The 21,996-nt window shown below is 70.4% G+C and overlaps 3 protein-coding genes across 3 annotated transcripts; 2 read left to right on the forward strand and 1 right to left on the reverse strand.

The window, feature by feature from the left end:
* Positions 1 to 145: 145 nt before the first annotated feature.
* LOC309409635 (5-hydroxyisourate hydrolase-like) lies at positions 146 to 1,139 on the reverse strand (the record flags this gene model as incomplete). Its single annotated transcript, XM_082005819.1, has 3 exons — positions 793 to 1,139; positions 479 to 614; positions 146 to 235 (listed from the first exon to the last, which is right to left on the reverse strand). Exons 1-3 carry the CDS (start codon positions 924 to 926, stop codon positions 146 to 148), a joined length of 360 nt encoding a protein of 119 aa, XP_081861945.1. The 5' UTR covers positions 927 to 1,139.
* Positions 1,140 to 4,321: 3,182 nt separating this feature from the next.
* On the forward strand, positions 4,322 to 11,639 carry LOC309409343 (B-cadherin; the record flags this gene model as incomplete). The annotated part of the gene is made up of 15 exons (XM_082005478.1): positions 4,322 to 4,613; positions 6,522 to 6,700; positions 6,776 to 6,886; positions 7,113 to 7,268; positions 7,335 to 7,479; positions 7,619 to 7,794; positions 7,876 to 8,004; positions 8,101 to 8,286; positions 8,357 to 8,601; positions 8,686 to 8,828; positions 9,026 to 9,250; positions 9,340 to 9,558; positions 9,656 to 9,786; positions 9,871 to 10,017; positions 10,107 to 11,639. The coding sequence occupies 15 exons, from the start codon at positions 4,322 to 4,324 to the stop codon at positions 10,317 to 10,319; spliced, it is 2,697 nt and encodes an 898-aa protein (XP_081861604.1). The 3' UTR covers positions 10,320 to 11,639.
* LOC309409344 (cadherin-1-like) lies at positions 11,536 to 20,068 on the forward strand (the record flags this gene model as incomplete). Its single annotated transcript, XM_082005479.1, has 16 exons — positions 11,536 to 11,592; positions 11,679 to 11,793; positions 15,639 to 15,880; positions 15,994 to 16,125; positions 16,216 to 16,371; positions 16,443 to 16,587; positions 16,719 to 16,891; positions 17,282 to 17,410; positions 17,528 to 17,713; positions 17,806 to 18,050; positions 18,171 to 18,313; positions 18,439 to 18,663; positions 18,913 to 19,134; positions 19,217 to 19,347; positions 19,587 to 19,730; positions 19,856 to 20,068. 16 exons carry the CDS (start codon positions 11,536 to 11,538, stop codon positions 20,066 to 20,068), a joined length of 2,658 nt encoding a protein of 885 aa, XP_081861605.1.
* Between the last annotated feature and the right edge of the window lie 1,928 nt (positions 20,069 to 21,996).

A 21,996-nucleotide genomic window follows, 5' to 3' on the forward strand; every position in this document is an offset into this window, starting at 1 on the left:
TCCCCCTCCAAAAGCCATGTGTGTGCTGCCCCCAGGAAAGCGATTTTTTGAGACGAAGGGTGCTGTTTGGAGCCTTTAATGGTGTCGGTGGCATAGTTCCCCCCACCGGTGACCTGCGTCCCTGGGGGGAGGACGTGCCATTCCCCTAACTGCCCCGGTACGTGGTGTAGGAGTAGGGGCTGATCAGCAGCGGGATGTGCAGCTTCTGGACCGGGTCAGTGATGGTGAAGACGACCTGGGGGAGAGCAAGGAGGCAGCAGCTGGGATTCCCCTGTGGCGGGGCTCAGCTAGCCCGCCCTGGGCCATGAGGGATGCTCGCAGTGGAGCTGGCAGCATCACAGGAGGGAGCAGGCAGCTCCCACAAGCCTGACTGCGGCACCCGGCCCCTGCTCTGCTCCCCCGGCCGGCTCCTGCTGCCGCCGGCTCCCGCTGCCACCGGTTCCCGCTGCCCCCGGCCCCTGCTCCCCGTGCTCCGTACCTCCACGAAGGGGTAGAAGTTGGTGTGCCCCAGGCTCTGCCAGTACGCTGCCGTCTCGAAGTGCAGCTTGTAGGTGCCAGCCTTGGCCTGGCCCGGAGCCAGGAGGGGCAGGCAGCGCCCGTCCTTGTCCGTCCGCCTGAAATCAGGAGTAAGCCCTGCCGCGGTGGCTCTCCCCAGCCCCGAGGCCTGGCCCTGCCGCCAGCAGCGCCAGGGGCGAAGGCTGGGCAGCCCCTCCTGGCAGCTGCCTGCGGGCTGGCTCAGGGGACACAGGCAGCGGCATCCTCTGCCCGTTTCGCTGCCGCCGGCTCTCCTACCTCTGCACCAGCTCCGTCCACTGCGACCCCGGCTCCTGCAGCTGGGCCAGCCGGACGGCGAGGCCGGCTGCCGGCAGCCCCGTGGCCGTGTTCAGCACATGGATGGTCAGGGAGCCATTCACTGTCTCGGACATGCCTTTGGCCTGTGGCAGAGGTGTAAGCAGGGCTGGGATGTGTCCCGGCAGTGCCGTCGGCCTCCCCTCCCCGCCGTGCTACGGCAGGCAGTGCCACAGCCAAGCCCCTGGCTGCCCCCAGCCCCTCTCCGAAGGGGCCCTTGGCCAGCCTGCCCGTGTGCCCTCTCCCTGCAGCCCCCGAGCCGCTGGCAGCGCAGCCAGGTCTGTCCCAGCACAGCCGTGGCCCCAGCACCCTGCTGCGCCCCGGGGCTGGGACACGAGCGCCCACGTCGTTCCCATGCCGTGGGACTCAGCTCTGCCAGCCCCGGGGCCGCGGTGCCGAGGCCCTGCCTGTAGCGGAGTGCCGCTTTCCCCAGCGGCTGCCTGTGCGCCCCGGGCACTGCTGCCACCCACAGCCCGGGCGCCTGCCGGGTTCCTGCCTGGACGGAGGGCTGCATGCCTGGGGCAGTGCCGGGCTCCCCGCTCACTCGCCCGTCCTGGTGGGCCACGGCACGGCAGCAATGGCTGAAGGGCTGGCCTGGACCCAGGGAGGAAGCAGCCGTGTCCCGGCAGCCCGGTCCCCCTCGCCTTCCCTGCCCTCAGTGTCACGTGCGGGCAGACATTAACCCTGCAAGCGCTCCGGAGCTGCCTGAGGCGGGCAGCCGGCGCAGGGTCAAGGGCAGCGCTGGTGGGGGCGGACGGGCCCCTTCCCCTCTGGGAGCCCCCAGGTCCTGCTTGGCAGGGTGGGAGCACGACCCAGGGGCTGCGTCCCGCTGCTCCAGGGCTGCTGCCGGCCGGGCCACGCCAGGCTGCCTGCCTGGAGCGGGACCAGCTCTCGCCGCCATCCTGGCACTGGGCCTCAGCTGCTGGCTGAAGTGGCGATGCCGGAGAGGCACGATGGCACCCAGCTGCTTACCTGGCTCTCTTCCGTGCCGCTCGGCCAGGGGCCTGTGGCCGGCGACACTGAACAAAATGCCATCCCCTGGCCCTGCCACCCGTCCCGGTGCCGCGGTCTCTCCCCACGGAGCTGGCGAGGCTGGATGCCGCTATCCTGGCGCGGGGCTGTGGTAGCGCTGGACGCTCCTCCCCGACTGGGCCGAGCCGGCGCGGGTGGCTTCCCCCTGGGAGGTGCGCCCGGGAGCCCTGCCGGCACCCACGCCCCGGCAGCACCATGGCCCCGGGGCTGGTGGACCAGAGCCCGTCGGGATGCCGGGGTGCCAGGCCAGGAGGAGCCGTGGCAGAGCTGCCATCCCAGCCTCACCCCCTTCCCTGCAAAGCACTCGGAACATGTCGGCACTGTGGCGGCCAGGCGTGCGGGGGCTGCCAGGAGCAGGCAGCGGCTTCACCATGGCCTAACCCTGCCTGTCTGCCTGCCGCGGGGCCACGGGGGTGGGCTCGGCGCCTCACCTGCACTTTGATGAGGGCTGTGGCGGTGGCCTGCAGCCCGTACCCTCCCATGTCGACCGCCTGGATCTCCAGGGTGTATTCGGGGACCGCCTGCGGCGAGAGGCTGTGTCACCCCCCAGGAGGGGCAAGTGCCAGGCCAGGGGGCGGCTGGGGGGGCGACGGGCTGTGTCCGGGGCTCACCTGCGCCACCAGCCCCGCCGCGGCCACGGAGATCACCCCGGTGCTGCCGTTGATGGTGAACATGTGGGGCTGGGGCTGGTCCGGTGTCTGGCGCAGGATGGAGTAGACCACGACCCCGTTGCTGGAGCTCACGGCGTCATCTGCGTCCGTGGCCAGCACCTGCAGCACGGGGGTGCCTGGAGCAGGCAGTTATTGGTGACATCTCCCCGTCCCCCCACCGCCCCGGCACTGCCTCCTGCTCGGCAGCGTCGGTCTCACCTGGCTCAGCCCCCTCTGGCACAGTGCCGTGGAAAACCGCGTTGGTGAAGATGGGCCGGTTGTCGTTCTGGTCCATCACGGTGATGATGATCTCCATGGGGTCCTCCACGGGCTGCCCGTTGGCCGACACGGCGTAGGAGGAGAGCTGCGCGGGGCACCGTCAGCCCCCGCCCAGCCCCGGGGACCGGCCCCTCCCCATCCCGGCCCCCCACTCACGACGTATTTATCGATCTCCTCCCGGTCCAGCGGCTTCGTCACCTCCAGCCACCCCGTCTCCCGCTCGATGGTGAAGACGCCCACGGGGGGGGTGTCTGCCCCCTGCCCCGTGATGCTGTAGAAGACCTTGGTCTCCTTGTCCTTGTCGGATTTGATCTGGCGGCGAGGTGGGGGGGGGGTTAGAGAGGGGTCCCGGTGCCCTGGGGACCCCCGTGCCCTGTGCCCCGTCCCCACGGGGCCGCCTACCTGCACCAGCTTCTTGGGGAAGGGCCCCCGCTCGTTCTCGGGGCAGTTGATGGGGGGGATGACCCAGTCCCTCTTCTGCCGCCGGAGGCCATGGCCGGGCTCGGGGAAGCTCAGCATGTCCTGCGGGACGGAAAGTGGGGCAGAGGGGCCATGGGGGGTGCAGAGCTCTGCCTGGGGGCACACCGGGGCTGTCCCGCTGCCCCCCCTGCAGGTGTGCACCAGCCCCCAGCCCCATCGAGACCATCCTACCAGGACAAGGAGGAGGAGGGTGAAGGTGCAAGGCGGCATGGCTCCGGCTGCACTGGCTGCTCCCCTGGGCACCAGCTGGGGACCTTCCGGCCAGCTCGCTGTGACCTTGGCCGAGTCCTGCTGGGAGAGCCGAGCGCCAGCCCACAGGTGCTGGCAGGCACAGGGGGGCCATGGCGGGGTGCCCGGGAGGGCCCCACGGGGCGGGCCCAGCCAGAAGGTGCTGCTCCAGGCTGGGGGAGGGACACGGAGCCCAGGGCCCCAGGAGACCCCAGGGCACAGTCCCACAGGACACCCCACCCCCGTGGGGCTGGGGCGCGTGCATGGCCCCACTCTGGGGTCCCGCTTTGCTCCAGGGGCCCCCTACACCCAAAGGCGGGGTGGCTCCAGGCCCCCCCCCCCCGTAGCCCCATGCACTGCAGGGCACCAAGGACCCTCCGGGGCACCAAGCCCCCTCGCAGGGTGCTGGGGACCCCACAGGACCCATGGAGCCCCTGCACCCAGTGGGTGCGACACCCAGGCGATGCTCAGAGCTTGTCAGGCCCCCCCAAGGTGCTGGGGAGGGGGCAACGCTGTGGCTGGTGCCCGCTGGGACACCCCGGTGGGGGTGAGCCCCCCCCGCCAGGGTGGGCCCAGGGGTGCTGGGGGAGCCCCGGCCGCAGGATGCCAGGTCCCCGGCGGGGGGGGCTCCGGGGGTCCCCCGGAGCCGCAGCCCAGCCCCGGGCAGGGGGATGGGGCGCACCGGGCGGGGGGCAGCCCCGCGTCACGGGGCCGGGGGGAGCGGCGGGGGCATCGAGGTGCCCGGGGGCGCCCGGAGCCACCGGGGGAACAGAGGTACCGGGCGGTACCGGGGGTGCCGGAGGATGCCGGAGGGTGCCCGGGGGGTTCGGGGCGGGGCGGGGCGGTACCTGCGCGGCCGCCGCCTCACCTGGAGCGGCGCGTTGCAGCGGGCGGGGCGGGGCGCGGCGGGCGGCGACCGGAGCGGCGGCGGCGGCGGCGGCGGACGGGCCATGCGGGGGCCGCGCTCCGGGCTCTGCCCGCTCCTCTTCATCCTCCTCCTCCTCCTCTTCGTCCCGTTCCTGCCGGCGGCCGCCGCCCTCCCGGCCCGGCCGTGCGTCCCCCCGGGGCTGCGCCGCGGGCCGCTCCCGGCACCAGGTAACCGGCGCCGTCGGGGCGCGGCCCCGCCCGGGCCCCCGGGACTCCGCGGGGTGCGCGGCGGGGCCGGGAAGGGGCTGGGGCTCCGGCCGCCGGCGGGGAGAGCGATCCCCGGGGGCGGGCTGGGCCGGGGGCGGCGGGGCCCCGCCTCGCTGCCGCGCTCGGCTCCGCTCTGTCCCCCGGCTTGTGGGGCTGGCGCTGGGGCTGGCTGGGCTCGCTGGGCTGTGAGGCTGGGTCCTGGGGCGGGATGTGGGGCCAGCTGATGCCCGCCGGGCCGCGGGTCGGTGCTTTCTGGGGGGAGCTGGCACTGCCCAGGGTGTGGGGCTGGCTGGGGTCCCTGGGATGTGGGGCTGGGCCATGGGGCTAGTCCTTCTCTGGGTATGGGGCCAGACTCGGGGGCTGGCCGAGATCCTGCATTATAGGGCTGAGTCTCCCTGGGGCTGTGGGGCTGGGCCGCGGGGCTGGCGGTGCCCAGCCTGCCCGTCTGGCCCTGCCGGGGCTGGATGCTGCTGATGCCGGCGCTGGTGCCTCTGGTCCAGCCGTGGGGCAGCCGTCGGGGCAGGGCTGGGTCCCCGCAGGGTGGGTGCCTGGCGCCAGGGTGGCGGTGGGGCTGAGCACCCCAGGGCCACCCTTCTCCAGCCGTGGGCGGGAGCATGGCGCCGCGGGCTGCAGAGTCCGGCTGGCCTGGCACGAGGCCGGGCAGGCGCTCGCTGCCGCCGGCTCTTGGCCTGGTGTTGCCTGGGCCTGTTGGCCCCGTTCGTGCGGCGGCGTCCCGGGGGAGCGGGGCTGCTCGGGAACCGCGGCCGGAGCCAGCGCTCGCCTAATGGCTGCAGAGCGTTGAAAGCACTCCTTGGCGGTAAGTGCTCTCGCCGTGCCAGGAGAGGCCCTGACCTCCACCCACCTCGGATGCCGCATCCCGCTTCCTTCGGCCGAGCCTGCCGGCTGGCTCCCGCGCAGAGCAGAGCTGGGCTCTGCCGGGGCCTCGCCACAGGCAGGGGCTGGGGTCCAGCCACGCCACTGCGAAACCCCTCCGTGGGTGGCACGTGGTCCAGGTGCCCGCCGTGCGGCTCCACCGCTGTGCCGAGCGGTACGGCGCCGTGTGGGCCCTGCACGGAAGGAGCCCGAGGGCACGGTGGGGTCTGGCCCCCCAAACCAGAGCTGGAGCGAGGCTGTGGGCCTGGACCCCGCCGTGCCGCCCGGTCCTTCAGTGGGGAGCAGCAACCCGTGCCAGAGGTGGGGAGCAGGGCTGGGGGCTCCCCATGGCGAGGGCTGGGGGCTCCCACAGGCTCCTCGTGGCTGGGGTCCTTCCGGCTCCGCTGAAGTCCCTTATCGTGGCTGGGAGGGGCCCTCGGCGCTGCCCTCCAGGCATGGCCGCTGTGCCCGGTGCGGGGGCGAGGCGCCCTGCCGTTGCCCCAGGGCTTGCTCCCTGCCCTGGTGTGGGGCAGCTGTGGGGCACAGCTCTCCTTGCCCCATTCCACATCTCCCTCCATTCCCGCAGCGCCCTGTCCCCGCTCCCCGTCCCCTCCTGGCTTCTGGCCGCTGCCGGAGCTGGCTTAGCTCCGCTAATCCCCTAATCCTGCTGCCCGGCTGGGGTGCAGGGGCCTGGGCCGTGTCCAGAGTGGGGGTTGAAGCGTGGTCCTGGGTGGGGGGACCCTGTGCTGTGCCCCATGTGGGGGGCTGGGAGCCCCGAGGGGGTGACACACGGGGTGGCAGGCTGGGGCAGGGCTCTGCCTGCCCAGGAATTTCCCTTCATCTGCGAAACAAAGCCGAAACCTCGGCGCGCTCCTGTGCCGCTCCCGGCATCCCCTGCCTGATCTGCCTCGGGAGGCTGGGGGGTGCGGGGTCCTGGCACGGGGGGGCTCAGGGAAAGGCCCCCCCGGGCTGCCCTGACCCCCTGCCCTCTCGCAGCGAGCTCCGGAGGCTGCGCGGGGCCGTACGGGACCGAGGAGCCCGATGTCGGGGCGTGGGAGGACGGGGGCCCTGTGCGGCCGCTGGGGGTGGGCAGGGCGCTCGCCGTCCCCCCCCGGGATGCCGCCGGCCGGCCGGCCCCTGCCCCGCTCCCTGCGCGGAGCAGGCACTCCCCCCAGGTAACGCTGCCCGGCTGCCCCCCCACCCCCTGACCCCCCGGCCGGCTGCGCCTTCACCCACCCCCCGTCCTGCAGGAGCTCCCCCGGGCTCGCGCCGCTCCCCGGAGGCAGAAGAGGGACTGGGTGATCCCCCCCATCAAGGTTCCTGAAAATGAGAGGGGCCCCTTCCCCAAAAAGCTGGTTCAGGTATGGGGGGGGCGGTCTGGGCGTGGGCTGGGGGTCCAGGCGCGGACGTGGGTGCCAGGGAAGGGTCCATCCCCGCTGCGTCTGGGCAGGGGGCTGGGCATGGCTGTGCAGGTCGAGGGCGGGAGCGACCCCGGCGGTGGCCGTCCCCCCTGCATCGGGGCAGGGTGCGATGCCGCTGGGGGGGGCGGCCGGGCGGGTACTGAGTCACCCCCCCGTCTCCTCCCAGATCAAATCCAACCGGGACAGAGACACCAAGATCTTCTACAGCATCACGGGGCAGGGCGCGGACGCCCCCCCCGAGGGCGTCTTCACCATCGAGAAGGAGTCGGGCTGGATGAAGGTGACGCAGCCGCTGGACCGGGAGCACATCGACAAGTACCACGTAGGTCCCTGCCGGGGGGTGCCGGCCTGCCACGCCGTGCCCCCGGCTCACCTTTCTGCCTTGCAGCTCTTCTCCCACGCCGTGTCCGAGAACGGCAAACCGGTGGAGGAGCCGATGGAGATCATAGTCACGGTGACGGACCAGAACGACAACAAGCCCCAGTTCACGCAGGAGGTGTTCAGGGGCTCCGTGCCCGAGGGTGCTCTGCCCGGTAGGACCCCGTGCCGCGGGGAAGCTCTGCCTCCCACCAGCCGTGTCCCCTGGGGAGACCCCCTGGGACCATCCCCACTGGGGACGTGGGTGCCCCGTCCCCACCACTCACCCCACTCACCGGGACGTCTTGTCCCCAGGCACCTCCGTGATGCAGGTGACTGCCACGGACGCGGATGACGCAGTGGAGACCTACAACGGCGTCGTCGCCTACTCCATCCTCAGCCAGGAGCCGCGGGAGCCCCATCCCCACATGTTCACTGTCAACAGGGCCACCGGCACCCTCAGCGTCATCGCCAGCGGCCTTGACCGGGAGGTGGGCTCTGCAGCACCCGTCCTGGTTTCGGGGCCGGGCAGGGGCTGACGGGGTGCCTGTCTGTCTGTCTGTCCGCCACAGCGCGTGCGGGAGTACACACTGACCGTGCAGGCGGCCGACCTGGACGGCGAGGGGCTGACCACCACGGCGCTGGCAGTGATTGAGATTGCAGATGTCAACGACAACGCACCCGAATTTGACCCCAAAACGGTAACGTGGGCACCCCCGGCCGGACCCTCTCCCCATGGGACGGGGCCGGGCCGGTGCCCGCCGGGCTGCGGCGCTGACCGTGCACCACACCCGCAGTACGAGGCAGCCGTGCCGGAGAACGAGGCCGGGCGGGAGGTGGCCCGGCTAGCCGCCACCGACCTGGACGAGCCGAGCACGCCGGCGTGGCGAGCCGTCTACTCCATCCTGCGCGGCAACGAGGGAGGCGCCTTCGCCATCGCCACCGACCCCGCCAGCAACGAGGGCGTCCTCCGCACCGCCAAGGTGCGTGTCGTCCCGCCGTGGCCCCCCACGCGGCCCACGCCGGCGTGCTGCCCGTCCCCTCCTCTCCCAGGGTCTGGACTACGAGGCCAAGAAGCAGTTTGTGCTCCATGTGGCCGTGGCCAACGAGGCCCCCTTCGCCGTGAAGCTGCCAACGGCCACCGCCACGGTGACGGTCAACGTCGAGGATGTCAATGAGGCGCCCGTCTTCGACCCGCCGGTGCAGCTCGCCCGGGTGCCGGAGGACGTGCCGCCGGGGCAGACCCTCGCCTCCTGCACGGCCCAGGACCCCGACAAGGCCCAGGGGCAGAAGATCAAGTGAGCGGGGCCAGGGTCAGGGTCGAGGTCTGGGGGGGTCGCCGCCACCCCCCACCTTGGCACCAGCTCCCCTCTGCCCCCCAGGTACGTGGTGGGGCACGACCCGGCGGGCTGGCTGGCCGTGCACCCCGAGAACGGCCTCGTGACGGCACGGGACCACCTGGACCGCGAGTCCCCCTTCGCCAAGAACAGCACCTACGCCGCCGTGCTGCTGGCCGTGGACGACGGTGAGGGCCGTGAAAGGGGCCCTTGTTCCCCCTCTCCCGCGTGAGGGACACGTGCTGCCGTCACCGGGAACCACATCCCGGCTCCGGCACGGAGCGGTGCTGTGGGCTGCCTGTCCCCATCCCTGCTCAGGACACCCCCCTCCCCACGAGGGTCCTGGTTTTGGGGAGCCCCCCTCCAGCATCGCTCCTCCCTGCAGGCTCGCCGCCCGCCACCGGCACCGGCACCCTGCTCCTCACCCTGCTCGACGTGAACGACCACGGCCCCGAGGCCGAGCCCCGGGACATCACCGTCTGCAACCGCAGCCCCCAGCCCCAGGTCCTCACCATCACCGACAGGGACCTGCCCCCCAACACCGGCCCCTTCCGCGCCGAGCTCAGCCATGGCTCGGGGGACAGCTGGGCTGCGGAGGTTGGCGACGAAGGTAACACCGGGGGGATGCTTGGCGCGGGATGGGCTGCACCACGGCGGCGTTGCCGGTGTGTTCCCCGGCGAGCCACCCCTCTCGTGCAGGTGACACCGTCACCCTGCGGCTGGTGGCACCGCTGGAGCCGGACCTCTACAGCGTCTACCTGCGGCTCCTTGACCGGCCGGGCAAAGCCCAGCTCACCGTCGTCACCGCGCGGGTCTGCAACTGCGAGGGGCCGGCGCTGAGCTGTCCCCAGAGACCCCAGCCCGCCACCGGCCTGCCCTTCGTCCTTGCTGCCCTGGGTGCCCTTCTGGCCTTGCTGCGTGAGTGTGGGGTCCCCGGGGGTCCCAGAGCTGTGGGGCTGCGCCCCGCCATGGGGCGAGGGGGGGGCACGCCTGCTGACACCGCCGCTCCCCCCAGTCATCCTGCTGCTGCTGCTGCTCTTTGTGAGGAGGAGGAAGGTGATGAAGGAGCCGCTGCTGCTGCCCGAGGACGACACACGGGACAACGTCTTTTACTACGGGGAGGAGGGCGGCGGGGAGGAGGACCAGGTGGGTGTCCCGGGGGGCGGGGGGGCCGGTGCCAGCACGGGCGGCCTGCCCCTGCCCCTCTCCATCGTGTGTGTGTCCCCCCAGGATTACGACCTGCGGCAGCTGCACCGGGGCCTGGACGCCCGCCCCGAGGTGCTGCTCCGCAACGACGTGGCCCCCACCCTCCTGCCGGCCCCCCAGTACCGGCCCCGGCCCACCAACCCCGACGACATCGGCACCTTCATCGAGGAGGTGAGCCCCAGACCCCCATCCGTGCAGGCGCCATTGGGGTGCCCCCCAGCACAGGGGGGATGGGCACTGACCCCTCTGTCCCCCTCCAGAACCTGAAGGCGGCCGACACGGACCCCACAGCCCCCCCCTACGACTCCCTGCTGGTGTTTGACTATGAGGGCAGCGGCTCGGAGGCCACCTCGCTCAGCTCCCTCAACTCCTCTGCCTCCGACCGCGACCAGGACTACGACTACCTCAACGACTGGGGCAGCCGCTTCAAGAAGCTGGCGGACCTCTATGGCGGGGGGGAGGAGGACGACTAGGACCCCCGGCCCCGCTGCCCCCCCCCCCCCGCCCACGCCTTACCGCTGCCTGTGCCTTGGGGCTGCCCCCTCCCGCCGTGCCCCCCGCCTCGGCCGCAGCCCCCTCGCCTTCCTCTCCTGTATTTTTCTTGGTTTTGTTTTGTTTATTGTTTGTTTTTTTTTTTAATGTATGAAATAAAGGTAGTGTGATGCTACGGACGAGGTGAGCGGGTGCTGGGGTGAGTTTTAATAAAGGATGTGTTTGGGTTTTTTGTAAATGCTCTGGCCTCTGCGTGGCTTCGTGCCCTGGGAGGGGTCCCCGGGGACCTGCTCCCCACCCTGGGGGTTGGTGCTGACCCCAGCCCCACTGTGGACCCCCCAGCCCCACCCTCACTTCCCACTTGCCCCCAGCAGCACCCGGCCCTTCCGCCCCCCGCCGGCAGCGGGGGCTTCCCCAGAGCGTCCTTGTCCCCGTGGGGCGCAGTGCTAGTGCGGGTGGGTGTGGGCAGGGCACTGAGCCCCCCACCCTGTGCCCCGTGGAAGTGGCACCCGTGGCACTGGGCGTTCACGGTACCAAATCCCCCCGTGCCAGGGCGGCTGGAGCCCTTCCCGGCTGCAACCCTGCGGCCGCAAGCCCGGCCCCTCTCCGGGCCTGGGGCTTTGCTGCGGGGCTCGGGCCCGGGGTGGCCCCGGCACCGGGTGCTGCCCACTGGGCTCCGTGCCCAGCCCCGGCCGGAGCCCGTGGGGGGTTCCCCGTGGCGTGGGGTCACCCCCAGCTGCGCTGTGCCTGGGAACGGAGGGGAGTGAGGGGCGGGCTGCGGGAGGGGACGGGGGCTGCAGCGTCCCGCGGGGGGCCGTGGGCCCCTCCTTCCCGCATGGGTCCCCCGGGTGCGACGTTTGCCCTCCGCGGAGCCGGGACCCGCGGGGGCCGTGGGGCGGGTGAGTGCGCCTGGCACCCACCGACCCCCCTCCCACGCTCCCGCGGCCCTGGACGGGCACCCACGGAGCTCCCGCGCCGCAGGGGCTGCACGGGCTGGGGCCGGGGTACGGGGGGGGGGTCGGGGGCCCGGGGGCGGCGGCGGGCGGGGCGGCACCGCCTCCCGTCGGGGCGGGGCGCGTCCCCGGGGGGGGGCCGGCACCTGCGGGGTGGGACCGGCACCGGCACCGGACGCACCTGCGGCTCCGTGGCGGCAGCGCCCCGATCCCTCCGGCACCGCACCGGCACCGGCAGCCAGCCATGGGGCGGCGGGGGGGCTGCCCGGCCCCGCTCTGCCTCCTCCTGCTCCTGCTCCAGGTGAGGGACCGGGCCGTGGGATCCCGGGTGGGGCCGTGGGACCCCGCGTGGGGCCCTGCCCGGGACTCACCCCTCTCTCCGGGCAGGCTGGCCACCGGCCGTGCGAGCAGGCAGCGCCCTGCCAGCCCGGCTTCACCGCGGAGACCTTCGCCCTCGCCGTGCCGTGGGACAGCGTGGCGGCGGGACGGGCGCTGGGACGAGGTACGGCGGGGAGCCGTGGGGCCGGGCTGGGTGCATGGCAGCGGGGGCGGCTGTGGGGCCGGAGCTGTGGCTCCGTGCCCGCGTAGCACCGGGGTGGCCGGGAGGACAGGACCGTGGCGGTGGGGACAGGGCCACGGCGGTGGGGACGGGCTCGGTGCACACCGCCGCGGGTGGCACTGGGGACAGAGCGGTTGGCCGCGCACGGTGGTGGGGTCGCGCCGAGGGGCCAGGGCGGCGTGGGCGGCCGGTGCTCCCACCGCGGCAGGATGGCGTCGTGGCGTGGGGGCAGCGGGTGCCTCTCCCCGGGGTGCGCCGGCGCGGGCGGTGCTGACTCAGGCGGCGCAGACCTGTTGGGGCCGGCAGGCCGGGGCGTGGGGACGCGCAGGCGCCCGTCCTGCCCCGCGCCTCGCCTCGCCCGGCCGCGGGGTCCCGGCACCTGGGGTTCGTGGGGGCAAACCCGCCTTTCGCAGCCGTGGAGTCCGGCCTCCCCAGGGGCTCTTGGCATGGGGATGGTGGCACAAAATCCCCATCCTGGTGCGGCAGGTGCTGGCACTGAACCCTGCCTGCATGGCCGCGGCGGCTGCGCCAGGCCGGGCGCCAGCCCAGGCTGCCAACAGCCTCCCTCTGCCGTGCACCGAGCCGTGGCCGGGGCAGCCGGGTGCTCTGGTGCTGCCGGCCCTCGGGGTGCGGGGGATGCCCCAGGGAAAGGTGTGCTCAGGGAAGCGGGCGCTGGGGCCCCGCTGCCGCTTCGGGGTGCCCTGCACATGCCCAGCCCCGATCCATGGGTGCTGGGGGGCTGCGCAGCGGCTGGGTGCGGGCTCCCGGGAGAGCGCTTGGGCCATCGCCATCTGCACCCGTTAATGGCTGACGGCGGTGCTGGCACTATGGTCTGCCGGGGATGGCTGGGGTGGGTGCGGGACCGAGGGGTGCGGAGCAGTGAGTGCCGCGCCGGGGCTCCCAAAGCCCCCCGGCTCCGGAAGGGCTTCGCCTGCGCTGTGGGTGTCGAGCCAGGAGCCAGACCCTGCCCCGCACCTCAGGAATTGCTCGTTCGTTAGCTTTCTGGTAGATCATTAACGAAGCTGCCCAGCTGCAGCAGGCTGCGTCCATTAGGGCTGTGCGCGATACCAGGGTGCTGGGCAGCCGCGCGGCCTCAGTGCCTCCCTGCCGCGCAGGGCTGATCTCCAGAGCCAGGGCCTGCTGGAAATCCCCCGTCCCAGCACCGGCACATCCAGTTTTGGGTCCCGGGTGGAGACGGGGCGTGGGAGGAGGGAAGGGGACGGGCACAGGCGCCTGCCCGTATGGGCCGTATGCCAGCCTGGCGGTGCCCGGCCACGCCGTGGTGGTGCCCGGCCATGCGGGTGGACGAGCACGGTGGGCGCTCACCGATGCCGCCCCCCGTGCCGCGCAGCGCACCAAAGCCGGCGGCCAGGCTGCGGCAAGGGCGGGCTGACGAGCCGGCCTGTAATTAGGTTGATGAGTCGAGCGCGGCGTTTCCCTTCCGACAGGTCTGGACGGGCCCCGCGCGGCGCCTGGGCCGGGCAGGTGAACACCTGCGCGGGGGCCGCAGCGTCCCCGGGGCCGGGCCCCTGCGACTCTGCTCGGCCTCATGTCCCCCTCTGCGGTTTGGGGCTGCTCCGGGCCGGGGTGGCCCGGCCCCCGGCCCCACGGGACGTGACCGGGGCTGCGACGCTCCCCGGTCCGCCCTGGGTGGGGGAACCTCGAGAGTCTGAAGTCACGGTGAAACTCGGGTGACGTCAGCGGGTGCGCCGGTGGGACGTGCCACTCGTGGCACCTTCGCCCCGGCTGCCCGCGGGCTGACGTGAGCCCCCGCCGACTCCCGCCCCAGCACGGCCGCGCTTGCGCGGGAGCGGGCACCGCTGGGGTGGCGGCACCGAGCCGAGCCGAGCCCCGGCGAGGTGCCGCGGGGCGTGGGCAGGCCTGGGGGGCTGCCCTAGTCCCCATCCCAGTGCAGGGTCTCATCCCCCTGCCCCGGCCAGCAGCCTGGTGGCGCAGGGGGTCTGGCTGTCCCGGCGCCCTGTGGGTGCCGGCGGGGGGCTGGGAAGGGAGGGATCCCCCCGAGGGACCCCCAGCTCTCCTCCCTCCGCCTCCCCCCACCGCTCCTGGAGAGGAGAGGGGCCCCCGGCTCCGTGCGCTGGGGAGGGGAGGGCTGGGGACGGCTTCCCTTCAGCGCCAGAGCTGGAAAAACAGGTTGGGCATGGCCGGGTGGGAAGGGGGGTAGCAGGTGCTGAGCACCGAGCGCTCGTTTCACCCAGCCAGCGTGGGGCTGAGCCCTGAGCACTCATTGCACCCATCCAGCACAGTGCAACGCGCATCCAGCCGGGTGCCAAGCGCTGCGCCTACACCCATGGGTGCCGGGGTACCTCTCCCCGCCACCAGCCCCCGCTGCGGCAGCGCCCGGCCTGCCCTGGCACGCCCCTGCCCAGCTGGCCCCACCGGCTCCCCCGGCCCACAGCCTTTGCCGGGGGTCCCGCCGCAGGGACGGGCTGGGCGGCATCGCGCCGGCAGGTCCTCCCCGCCCGCCAGGGCTGGGCTGGGGGCACCGCAGCGGGCAGGGGAGTGGGCAGCCCTATTGTCCCCCACCCGCCCCCGTCCCACCGCCGCCTCCAAATTCCTAGGCTGCAGGTGGGCTGACATAACCCCGCGGGGCGGCGGGGCTGGCCCCGGCAACAGCGCCAGCGGCCTCGTGCCCGGCGTTCGGGCGTGCTGCGGCGCTTCCCACCCCGGGCACGTCGCCTTCCCGTGGCGCAGCCCCGGCACCCGCTCCGCACGGCGTGGGTCGCGCTGGGGCCGACGGCGGCTGCGCTGGCAGGGCCTCCAGCCCGGGCGCCGCTGCCTCAAACCGTCTCCCAGACAAAGGGTGTTTGTTCGGGAGCTCCCGGCAGCGCGGCCTCGGCTCATGTGATGCCTGCTGACTGCCGCGGCAGCGCTCCGAGCCTCCCCCCGGCCTGTCCGTGGCCCCTGCGTGCCGGTCCCGGCTCGTACTGTGCCCCAGCAGAGTGCCAAGCTGGTGATGCCAGGACACGGTCTGCCCCGATCTGTGGTGGGTGCCTGGTGTCCCTGGGGACCCCCGGCAGCAGAGGCTGGGGTGGGCTGGGGGCCCCGGCTGCCGCCCTGCGCCACGGGTGCGCCACGGCCAGTACCTTCGTGCCCCACCGCTCGATGTCCCCCTCCTGCGGCGCGGTGCGGCCTGGGCTGTCCCCACTGCAGACACAGGCCCATAACCTGCCGGCCTGCAGCACCCCGTGGGTCAGCCCTGGCAGCCCCCTGACCACTGACCTTGTTTTGATTTGGAAAGCAGCCGGGGCACTGGCACCCGCCGCCACGGGCACAGCGGCGGTGACGTGCCACGCACGGGGACACGCTATGCCACAGGGATGTGCCATGTGCCGGGACGTGCTGTATGTGGTGCTATAGACGGGAGTGTGCCGCGCGCGGCAGGGACGCGCTGTGCTGAGTGCCATTCGCCCCGTTGCCATGGGCCAGCAGGAATCCCATGGCGTGGCAGGTTGTGCCGTGCCCGGTCCCGCACCAAAACTGTGGCAGGGATGCACCGTGCGTTGTGCCGCGCGCCGTGCCCATGGCCGGGACAGGGTCCCGGCGGGCGTGTGGCACTGTGCGTGGTGCATCCCTGCCGTGCCCGTGGCCCTGCAGTGCCCCCGGGTCTCTGAGCTGCGGCCGTGCTGTGCGTGCCCACGGCCCCTGTCCTGCACCCGGCCGCCGTGCCGCCTGCCCGTCCTGCAGTGCCTGGGCACCCGCCCTGCCCTCACTGCTCTGCCCTGGGCAGCACCGGGAGCCCCCCACCCACCCGCTCTCCCTGTCCCCAGTGAGCTTTGCGGACTGCGGCGAGCAGCGGCGTGCCGCGTACCTCTCAGATGACACGCGCTTCAAGGTGAGCAGGGATGGCGTCGTCTCTGCGGCCCGGCCCCTGCAGCTCCAGCGGCAGGAGATCAGCTTCTCCGTCTACACCTGGGACGCCACGGGCAAGAAGCATTCGGCCAGGGTGGCCTTGCGCAGGCGGCGGCACCATCACCGTCGCCACCACCGTCACCACCCCCAGCAGCAGCAGGTAAAGCGCAGCCCCTCTCCCCGGGGTCGCCACAGCCCCTCTCCCTGGGGCAGAGCGAGCGTGCAGAGGGCCTGGCAAGGTGCTGGCACCCAGCCGAGCCGCTCTCCCTGTAGGATGTGGTACCCGACGTGCTGAGCTTCCCCGAGCCCGGCCATGGCCTCCGGCGGCAGAAGAGGGACTGGGTCATCCCCCCCATCAACTGCCCCGAGAACGAGCGGGGGCCCTTCCCCAAGAAGCTGGTGCAGGTAGGCGGCCCCGCGGGGACGGGGCACAGGGCACGGGGGTCCCCAGGGCACCGGGACCCCTCTCTAACCCCCCCCCCGCCTCGCCGCCAGATCAAATCCAACAAGGACAAGGAGACCAAGGTCTTCTACAGCATCACGGGGCAGGGGGCAGACACCCCCCCCGTGGGCGTCTTCACCATCGAGCGGGAGACGGGGTGGCTGGAGGTGACGAAGCCGCTGGACCGGGAGGAGATCGATAAATACGTCGTGAGTGGGGGGCCGGGATGGGGAGGGGCTGGTCCCCGGGGCTGGGCGGGGGCTGACGGTGCCCCGCGCAGCTCTCCTCCTACGCCGTGTCGGCCAACGGGCAGTCCGTGGAGGACCCCATGGAGATCATCATCACCGTGACGGACCAGAACGACAACCGGCCCATCTTCACCAAGCAAGTCTTCATCGGCTACATCGAGGAGAACGCCAAGCCTGGTGAGTGGGGGACTGGCGAGCCCGGGGCCCTGCGGCTGGGACCACGTGGAGCCCTGAGTCAGAGCCACGCCGAGGTATCCAGTGGGGTTTGTCCTATGAGTAAAATCTCCCATGCTTGTCCCTGTACCCAGGCACATCCGTGATGACTGTGAACGCCACGGATGCAGATGATGGGGTCAACGTAAACAACGGCATCATCGGCTACTCCATCCTCAGTGAGGAGCCCAAGAGCGCACAACGGATGTTCACTATCAACCCGGAGAGTGGCGTCATCAGTGTCATCGGCACAAGGCTGGACCGGGAGGTGGGTGTCCTCGCCGTGTCCTGGGGGACTGTGCAGCAGCTCCGCGGTGGGATTTGCCATGTGGAACTGGAGATGCCGGAGCCCCAGGGACTACTGGTTCCAGGACTTGCCATCCCTGGGTCACTGTCCCCTGCTCTGGGGGTGTCTGAAGCCCCAAGCCCATCAGGGATCTGTGCTGGGGACAGTGCACGGGCCCACAGCCCTGCTGAGCCCCAGGAATGGGTGGACTGCCAGCCCTTCAGGTGGGCAGCGGGGACGTCGGCAAGCGTCTGTGCCGGCGGTGAACACCATGGCTGGACAAGGGTGGAAGAGCAGACAGACGATGCCTCTGGAGAGGGGGGACACGTTGGACCCTGTCCCCGCCCTAACCGTGGTGATTTTGGCTTGCAGACCACTCCCAACTACACGCTGATCATCCAGGCTGCGGACCAGGAGGGCAATGGCCTGACCAACACCGCCACCGCCATCGTGGAAGTCACCGATGCCAATGACAACCCTCCCATCTTCGACCCCACCATGGTACACAAGCCAGCTCCTGCAAGCCGCTGCCCTCCCTGGGTCACCATGGCACGAGCCCCCGCCACCTTGGGGTGCCCGGGACTGCCCAAGTGACCGTCCCCATCCCCTCTCTTGCAGTATGAGGGGACGGTGATGGAGAATGAGGTGGGGGTGGTGGTGGCCCGGCTGCACGTGACGGACCAGGACATGCAGGGCTCCCCTGCCTGGCAAGCAGTCTACCGCATCAAGAGTGGGGACCAGGACGGCGACTTCAGCATCACCACCGACCCCAAAACCAACGACGGCATCCTGAAAACTGCCAAGGTGGGTCATGCCGCCGCACAGCTGCCCCACCGCCGGCTGCCTCCCCACGAGCACCAGCACTACCCCGGCTCCTCTCTCTTGCCTCTCCCCAGGGCCTGGATTATGAGACCAGGAGCCGGTACAACCTCGTGGTGATGGTGGAGAACGCTGTCCCCTTCACTGTGCCGCTGCTGCTCTCCACGGCCAACGTCCTGGTGGTGGTTGGAGACGTCAACGAGGCCCCTGTCTTCATGCCCGCGGTCAAGAGGGTCGAGGTGATGGAGGATCTGCCGCTGGGGCACCAGGTCACCTCCTACACGGCCCAGGACCCGGACAGGGATCAGAGGCAGAAAATCATGTGAGTGGGGAGGTCGCTGGCAGGGGGACGTGCGGGAGTGCCCGAGGGGCTGCACTGTGCCTGCTGTGCTGTGCGCCTCTTCCCCCGCCTCCCCCCACGCTGACCCCTCGCTCACCCCAGGTACCGCATGGGCAGCGACCCCGCGGGGTGGCTGGCCATCGACCCCGAGAACGGCATTGTCACGGTGGCCCAGCCGCTGGACCGGGAGTCGGTGCACGCCATCAACAGCACCTACAAGGCCATCGTCATGGCTGTGGACAGCGGTGAGGAGCGCCCTGCCTCGGCCCTTGGGAAGGGGCTGCTGCCACCTCCCCATGTCCCAACGGGGCTCCCAGTGCAGGGGCGGGGACCCCCTGCCCAAGCACCTTGCTAACCCCCAGCCCCGCAGGGTCGCCGGATGCCACCGGCACGGGGACGCTGCTCCTCCTCCTCCAGGATGTGAACGACAACGGGCCCATGCCGGAGCCCCGGATCTTCGACATCTGCAACCGGCAGCCCGAGGAGCAGACGCTGAACATTATCGACAAGGACCTGCCCCCCAACACCTACCCCTTCCAGGCAGCGCTGGAGCATGGCTCCAGTGCCAACTGGACCGTTAGGGTGACCGGACGAGGTAGGTGCCGCGCGGTCCATCCCGGCCAGCCACCCTCGGCGTGGGGCGCTGGGGAAACACTGAGCAAGGTCCAGATCCCAGGCCCCCTTGGTTCTCTGCGCTCCCCCGAGCGCAGCTGGTGCTGGTCCCTGCGATGGGCACCGGGCTGGGGAACTGCCATGTGGCAAAGCCCCACACCGGTGCCGAGGGTGTCCCCAAAGTGGGGAGCGGGGGCCCGTCTCTGAGCCCAACCCCTCTCTCTGCTGCAAGACCTGCTGGTGCTGAGCCTGGTGAAGGAGCTGGAGCCGGGGGAGTACAGCATCTTCCTGAGGCTGACAGACGGGCAGGGCAAGGTGCAGGTGACGCCGGTCAAAGCCCAGGTGTGTGACTGCGAAGGGCCGGCCAAAAACTGCGAGCGGCGAGCGTTCATCGCCGGTGGCCTGGGCGTCCCCGCCATCCTGGGCATCCTGGGCGGCATCCTGGCACTGCTGAGTGAGTACCACAGGATGGGGCCGGGACGGGGCCAGGGCCACCCTCGCCCCACTGCACTGACGCCGGTGCCCTCTGCTCACAGTCCTGCTGCTGCTGCTGCTGCTCTTCGCCAGGCGGAGCAAGGTGGTGAAGGAGCCGCTGCTCCCGCCCGAGGACGACATGCGGGACAACGTCTACCACTATGATGAGGAGGGCGGCGGCGAGGAGGACCAGGTGGGACAACTGTGCCAGGCACCCTCCCGCCAGCACCTTCCCTGCACTTGGGGTGCGCAAGGCTGCCATGAACCTGCTTGTCCCTGGGTCTCCTGCTGCGGTCACCTAGCGCCCTGCATGCCCCGTGCCCACAGTCCTTCCCGCACTGGGGCAGCCGGTGGTGGGTCCCAGTGCGGCAGTGCCCACGTCTGCCCATTGAGCATCATCTCCTCACGTCACCTCGCTCCGTCCCTGCGCAGGACTATGACCTGAGCCAGCTGCATCGGGGCCTGGACGCCCGCCCAGAGGTGATCCGCAATGACGTGGCCCCCCCGCTGATGGCCGCCCCCCAGTACCGGCCCCGGCCCGCCAACCCCGATGAGATCGGCAACTTCATCGATGAGGTGAGCCCCAGCCCCATGTGGTGCTCAGTGGGGACTGGGAGGGTGAAACCCCCATCCGTGCAGGCACCATTGGGGTGCCCCCCAGCACAGGGGGGATGGGCACTGACCCCTCTGTCCCCCTCCAGAACCTGAAGGCGGCCGACACGGACCCCACAGCCCCCCCCTACGACTCCCTGCTGGTGTTTGACTATGAGGGCAGCGGCTCGGAGGCCACCTCGCTCAGCTCCCTCAACTCCTCTGCCTCCGACCGCGACCAGGACTACGACTACCTCAACGACTGGGGCAGCCGCTTCAAGAAGCTGGCGGACCTCTATGGCGGGGGGGAGGAGGACGACTAGGACCCCTGGCCCTGGCCCAGCCGGCAGCCACCCGGCGCAGGCGGCTCACCTCATTTCACCCCACTGGACTCACATCAGTCTTTGCCCGGGGGGTGGCTGAACCCCCCTCCAACACCCCCTCAACCTGCTGTCCACATCCCCCTTGCTCAGCGCAGGGGAAGCTCGGGGTCACCGAGGCTTGGAGGGTTTTTTCATGAGCCTGTGTGTTTCCTAGCCCCGCCTCGGCTCCAGGCAGGGTGTGGAGCCATCCATTCCCCATCCTGGAGTCGAGGCGCTCCTGGCTGCACGGGGCAGGATCAGCTCCTGGCCTCCCTGTGCCCAAATCCCACGGTCCCTGTCATGTGGCTGCTGGCCGGGGCTTGGCACCTCTCCTCCGGCAGGGACAGGCTCCTGCTGCCTTCCCTCCCTTTGCCACGGAGGGAAAAAAGGGTTTTTCTGGCGCTCTCCGAAATACCTCGTGCTCCCAGCCCCGAAATAACCACCGACCTGCTGCCGCGCTCAGCTCGCAAACCCGGCGCTGGAGAAGTGGGGTAGCCCTGGCACCGCGCCTCTGCCAGAGCGGGGCGAGGTGATTGATAAATGCAGACCAAAGATGTGCCGTCATACACTATACGTGAGGGAGTTATATTTGATAGAGTACTTACAGGCAGATTTCTATTTTTCTGTATCCCAGATTATGGTATGATTTCCTTCTGTGTCGTGCCAGGTGTAATTATTGTGCAGTCAATGAAAGGCGCTTTCGGAAATCAAACGGCTTCACTGAAATCCTGAACTCTGTTTAGCTGTCGTCGTGGTTTGTATTTTTTTATCATGGGAAAAGGGTCTGATGCGGGCTGGGAAGTCAGCAATGGTCTAGTGTTAATTGATGGTATGGTTTTTATATGAAATTGAAATAATAAATTGTTTTAAGAAAACCAAAAGCTCTTTTCTTTGTGTGTAGCTCTGCTGGTTTCACTGCCTGTGTCTGTGCTCCGGGGCCGGCCAGCCCCGCAGAGAGCTATGCCTTGGTGCGGCCACAGCCGCTGCTTCCTCCAAAGGGTGGACGGCAAATGCCCGGCTCTGTGCAGCAGGGCCTGAGCCACACCAGAGCACGTATTTACTCATTACCGTGGCTGTGAGGAGGCAGGGCTGGCAGCTAACAGCAGGTCATCGCTTCGCCTTGCGTCGAGTCTGCTTGGACAGGCCCTAGGGAAAGGAGGAGCAGAACATGGCATGAAAACCAGGCTTGTGCCTTACCGTGGTGACTGTGTGCACACAGTGCCTGGCCCCACGCCCTGCCCACGCAGGCCACGCAGCAGAGGTGATGCTGTTAGCAAGCGTGAGAGATTGCTGATGTTTGTCCAAGCCTGTAATTGCTCCGACCTCCCTTCAGAGGCCCTGCCCGGTAAGGAAACACAAAAGAATAACATGCCCCGCAATGTTGAAGGCTTCTGAACATGGTGAAGCCTGAGGCTGGCAAAGGATTTGCAACCATCCTGCCTCTTTACAGTCCTGGACAGGCAAGGTACTAATTTGTGTGCTTTCCAATGTATGCATAAACTGTTTATTCCAAAGGTAGGACTGGCTACTGACCCCGAGAGCAGTGGTAACGCCCATCTGGCACACCTCTGCCTCCACACCCCGATTACGATACGCAGGTGCGTTTGGGCTCTTTCTTCTTACGCAGAATTGCCGTTTTTTCTCTGGAAGCTGCTAACTTTTGCTGAACGCAGCCAGAGCATGTTCTTGGTGCAGGGGTGAGCTGGGGGACGGGTGCTCTCCTGAAATACTTGACCTGCGAGAGGGGCTGGTGCTGTTGACACCTGTGGGGAGCAGGGACAGGGGCCTACACTGCAGGCCTCCCACCACGAGGCCAGGCCTGGCCGAGGAGAGCTGCGTCCCCTGCGCTACTGGCTGGGAAGAAGACGAGCCATCGAGCTGCCGTGACC

This window comes from Phaethon aethereus (genome assembly GCF_964289735.1).
Source record: "Phaethon aethereus genome assembly, chromosome: 13".
Classification (NCBI taxonomy): Eukaryota; Metazoa; Chordata; class Aves; order Phaethontiformes; family Phaethontidae; genus Phaethon; species Phaethon aethereus.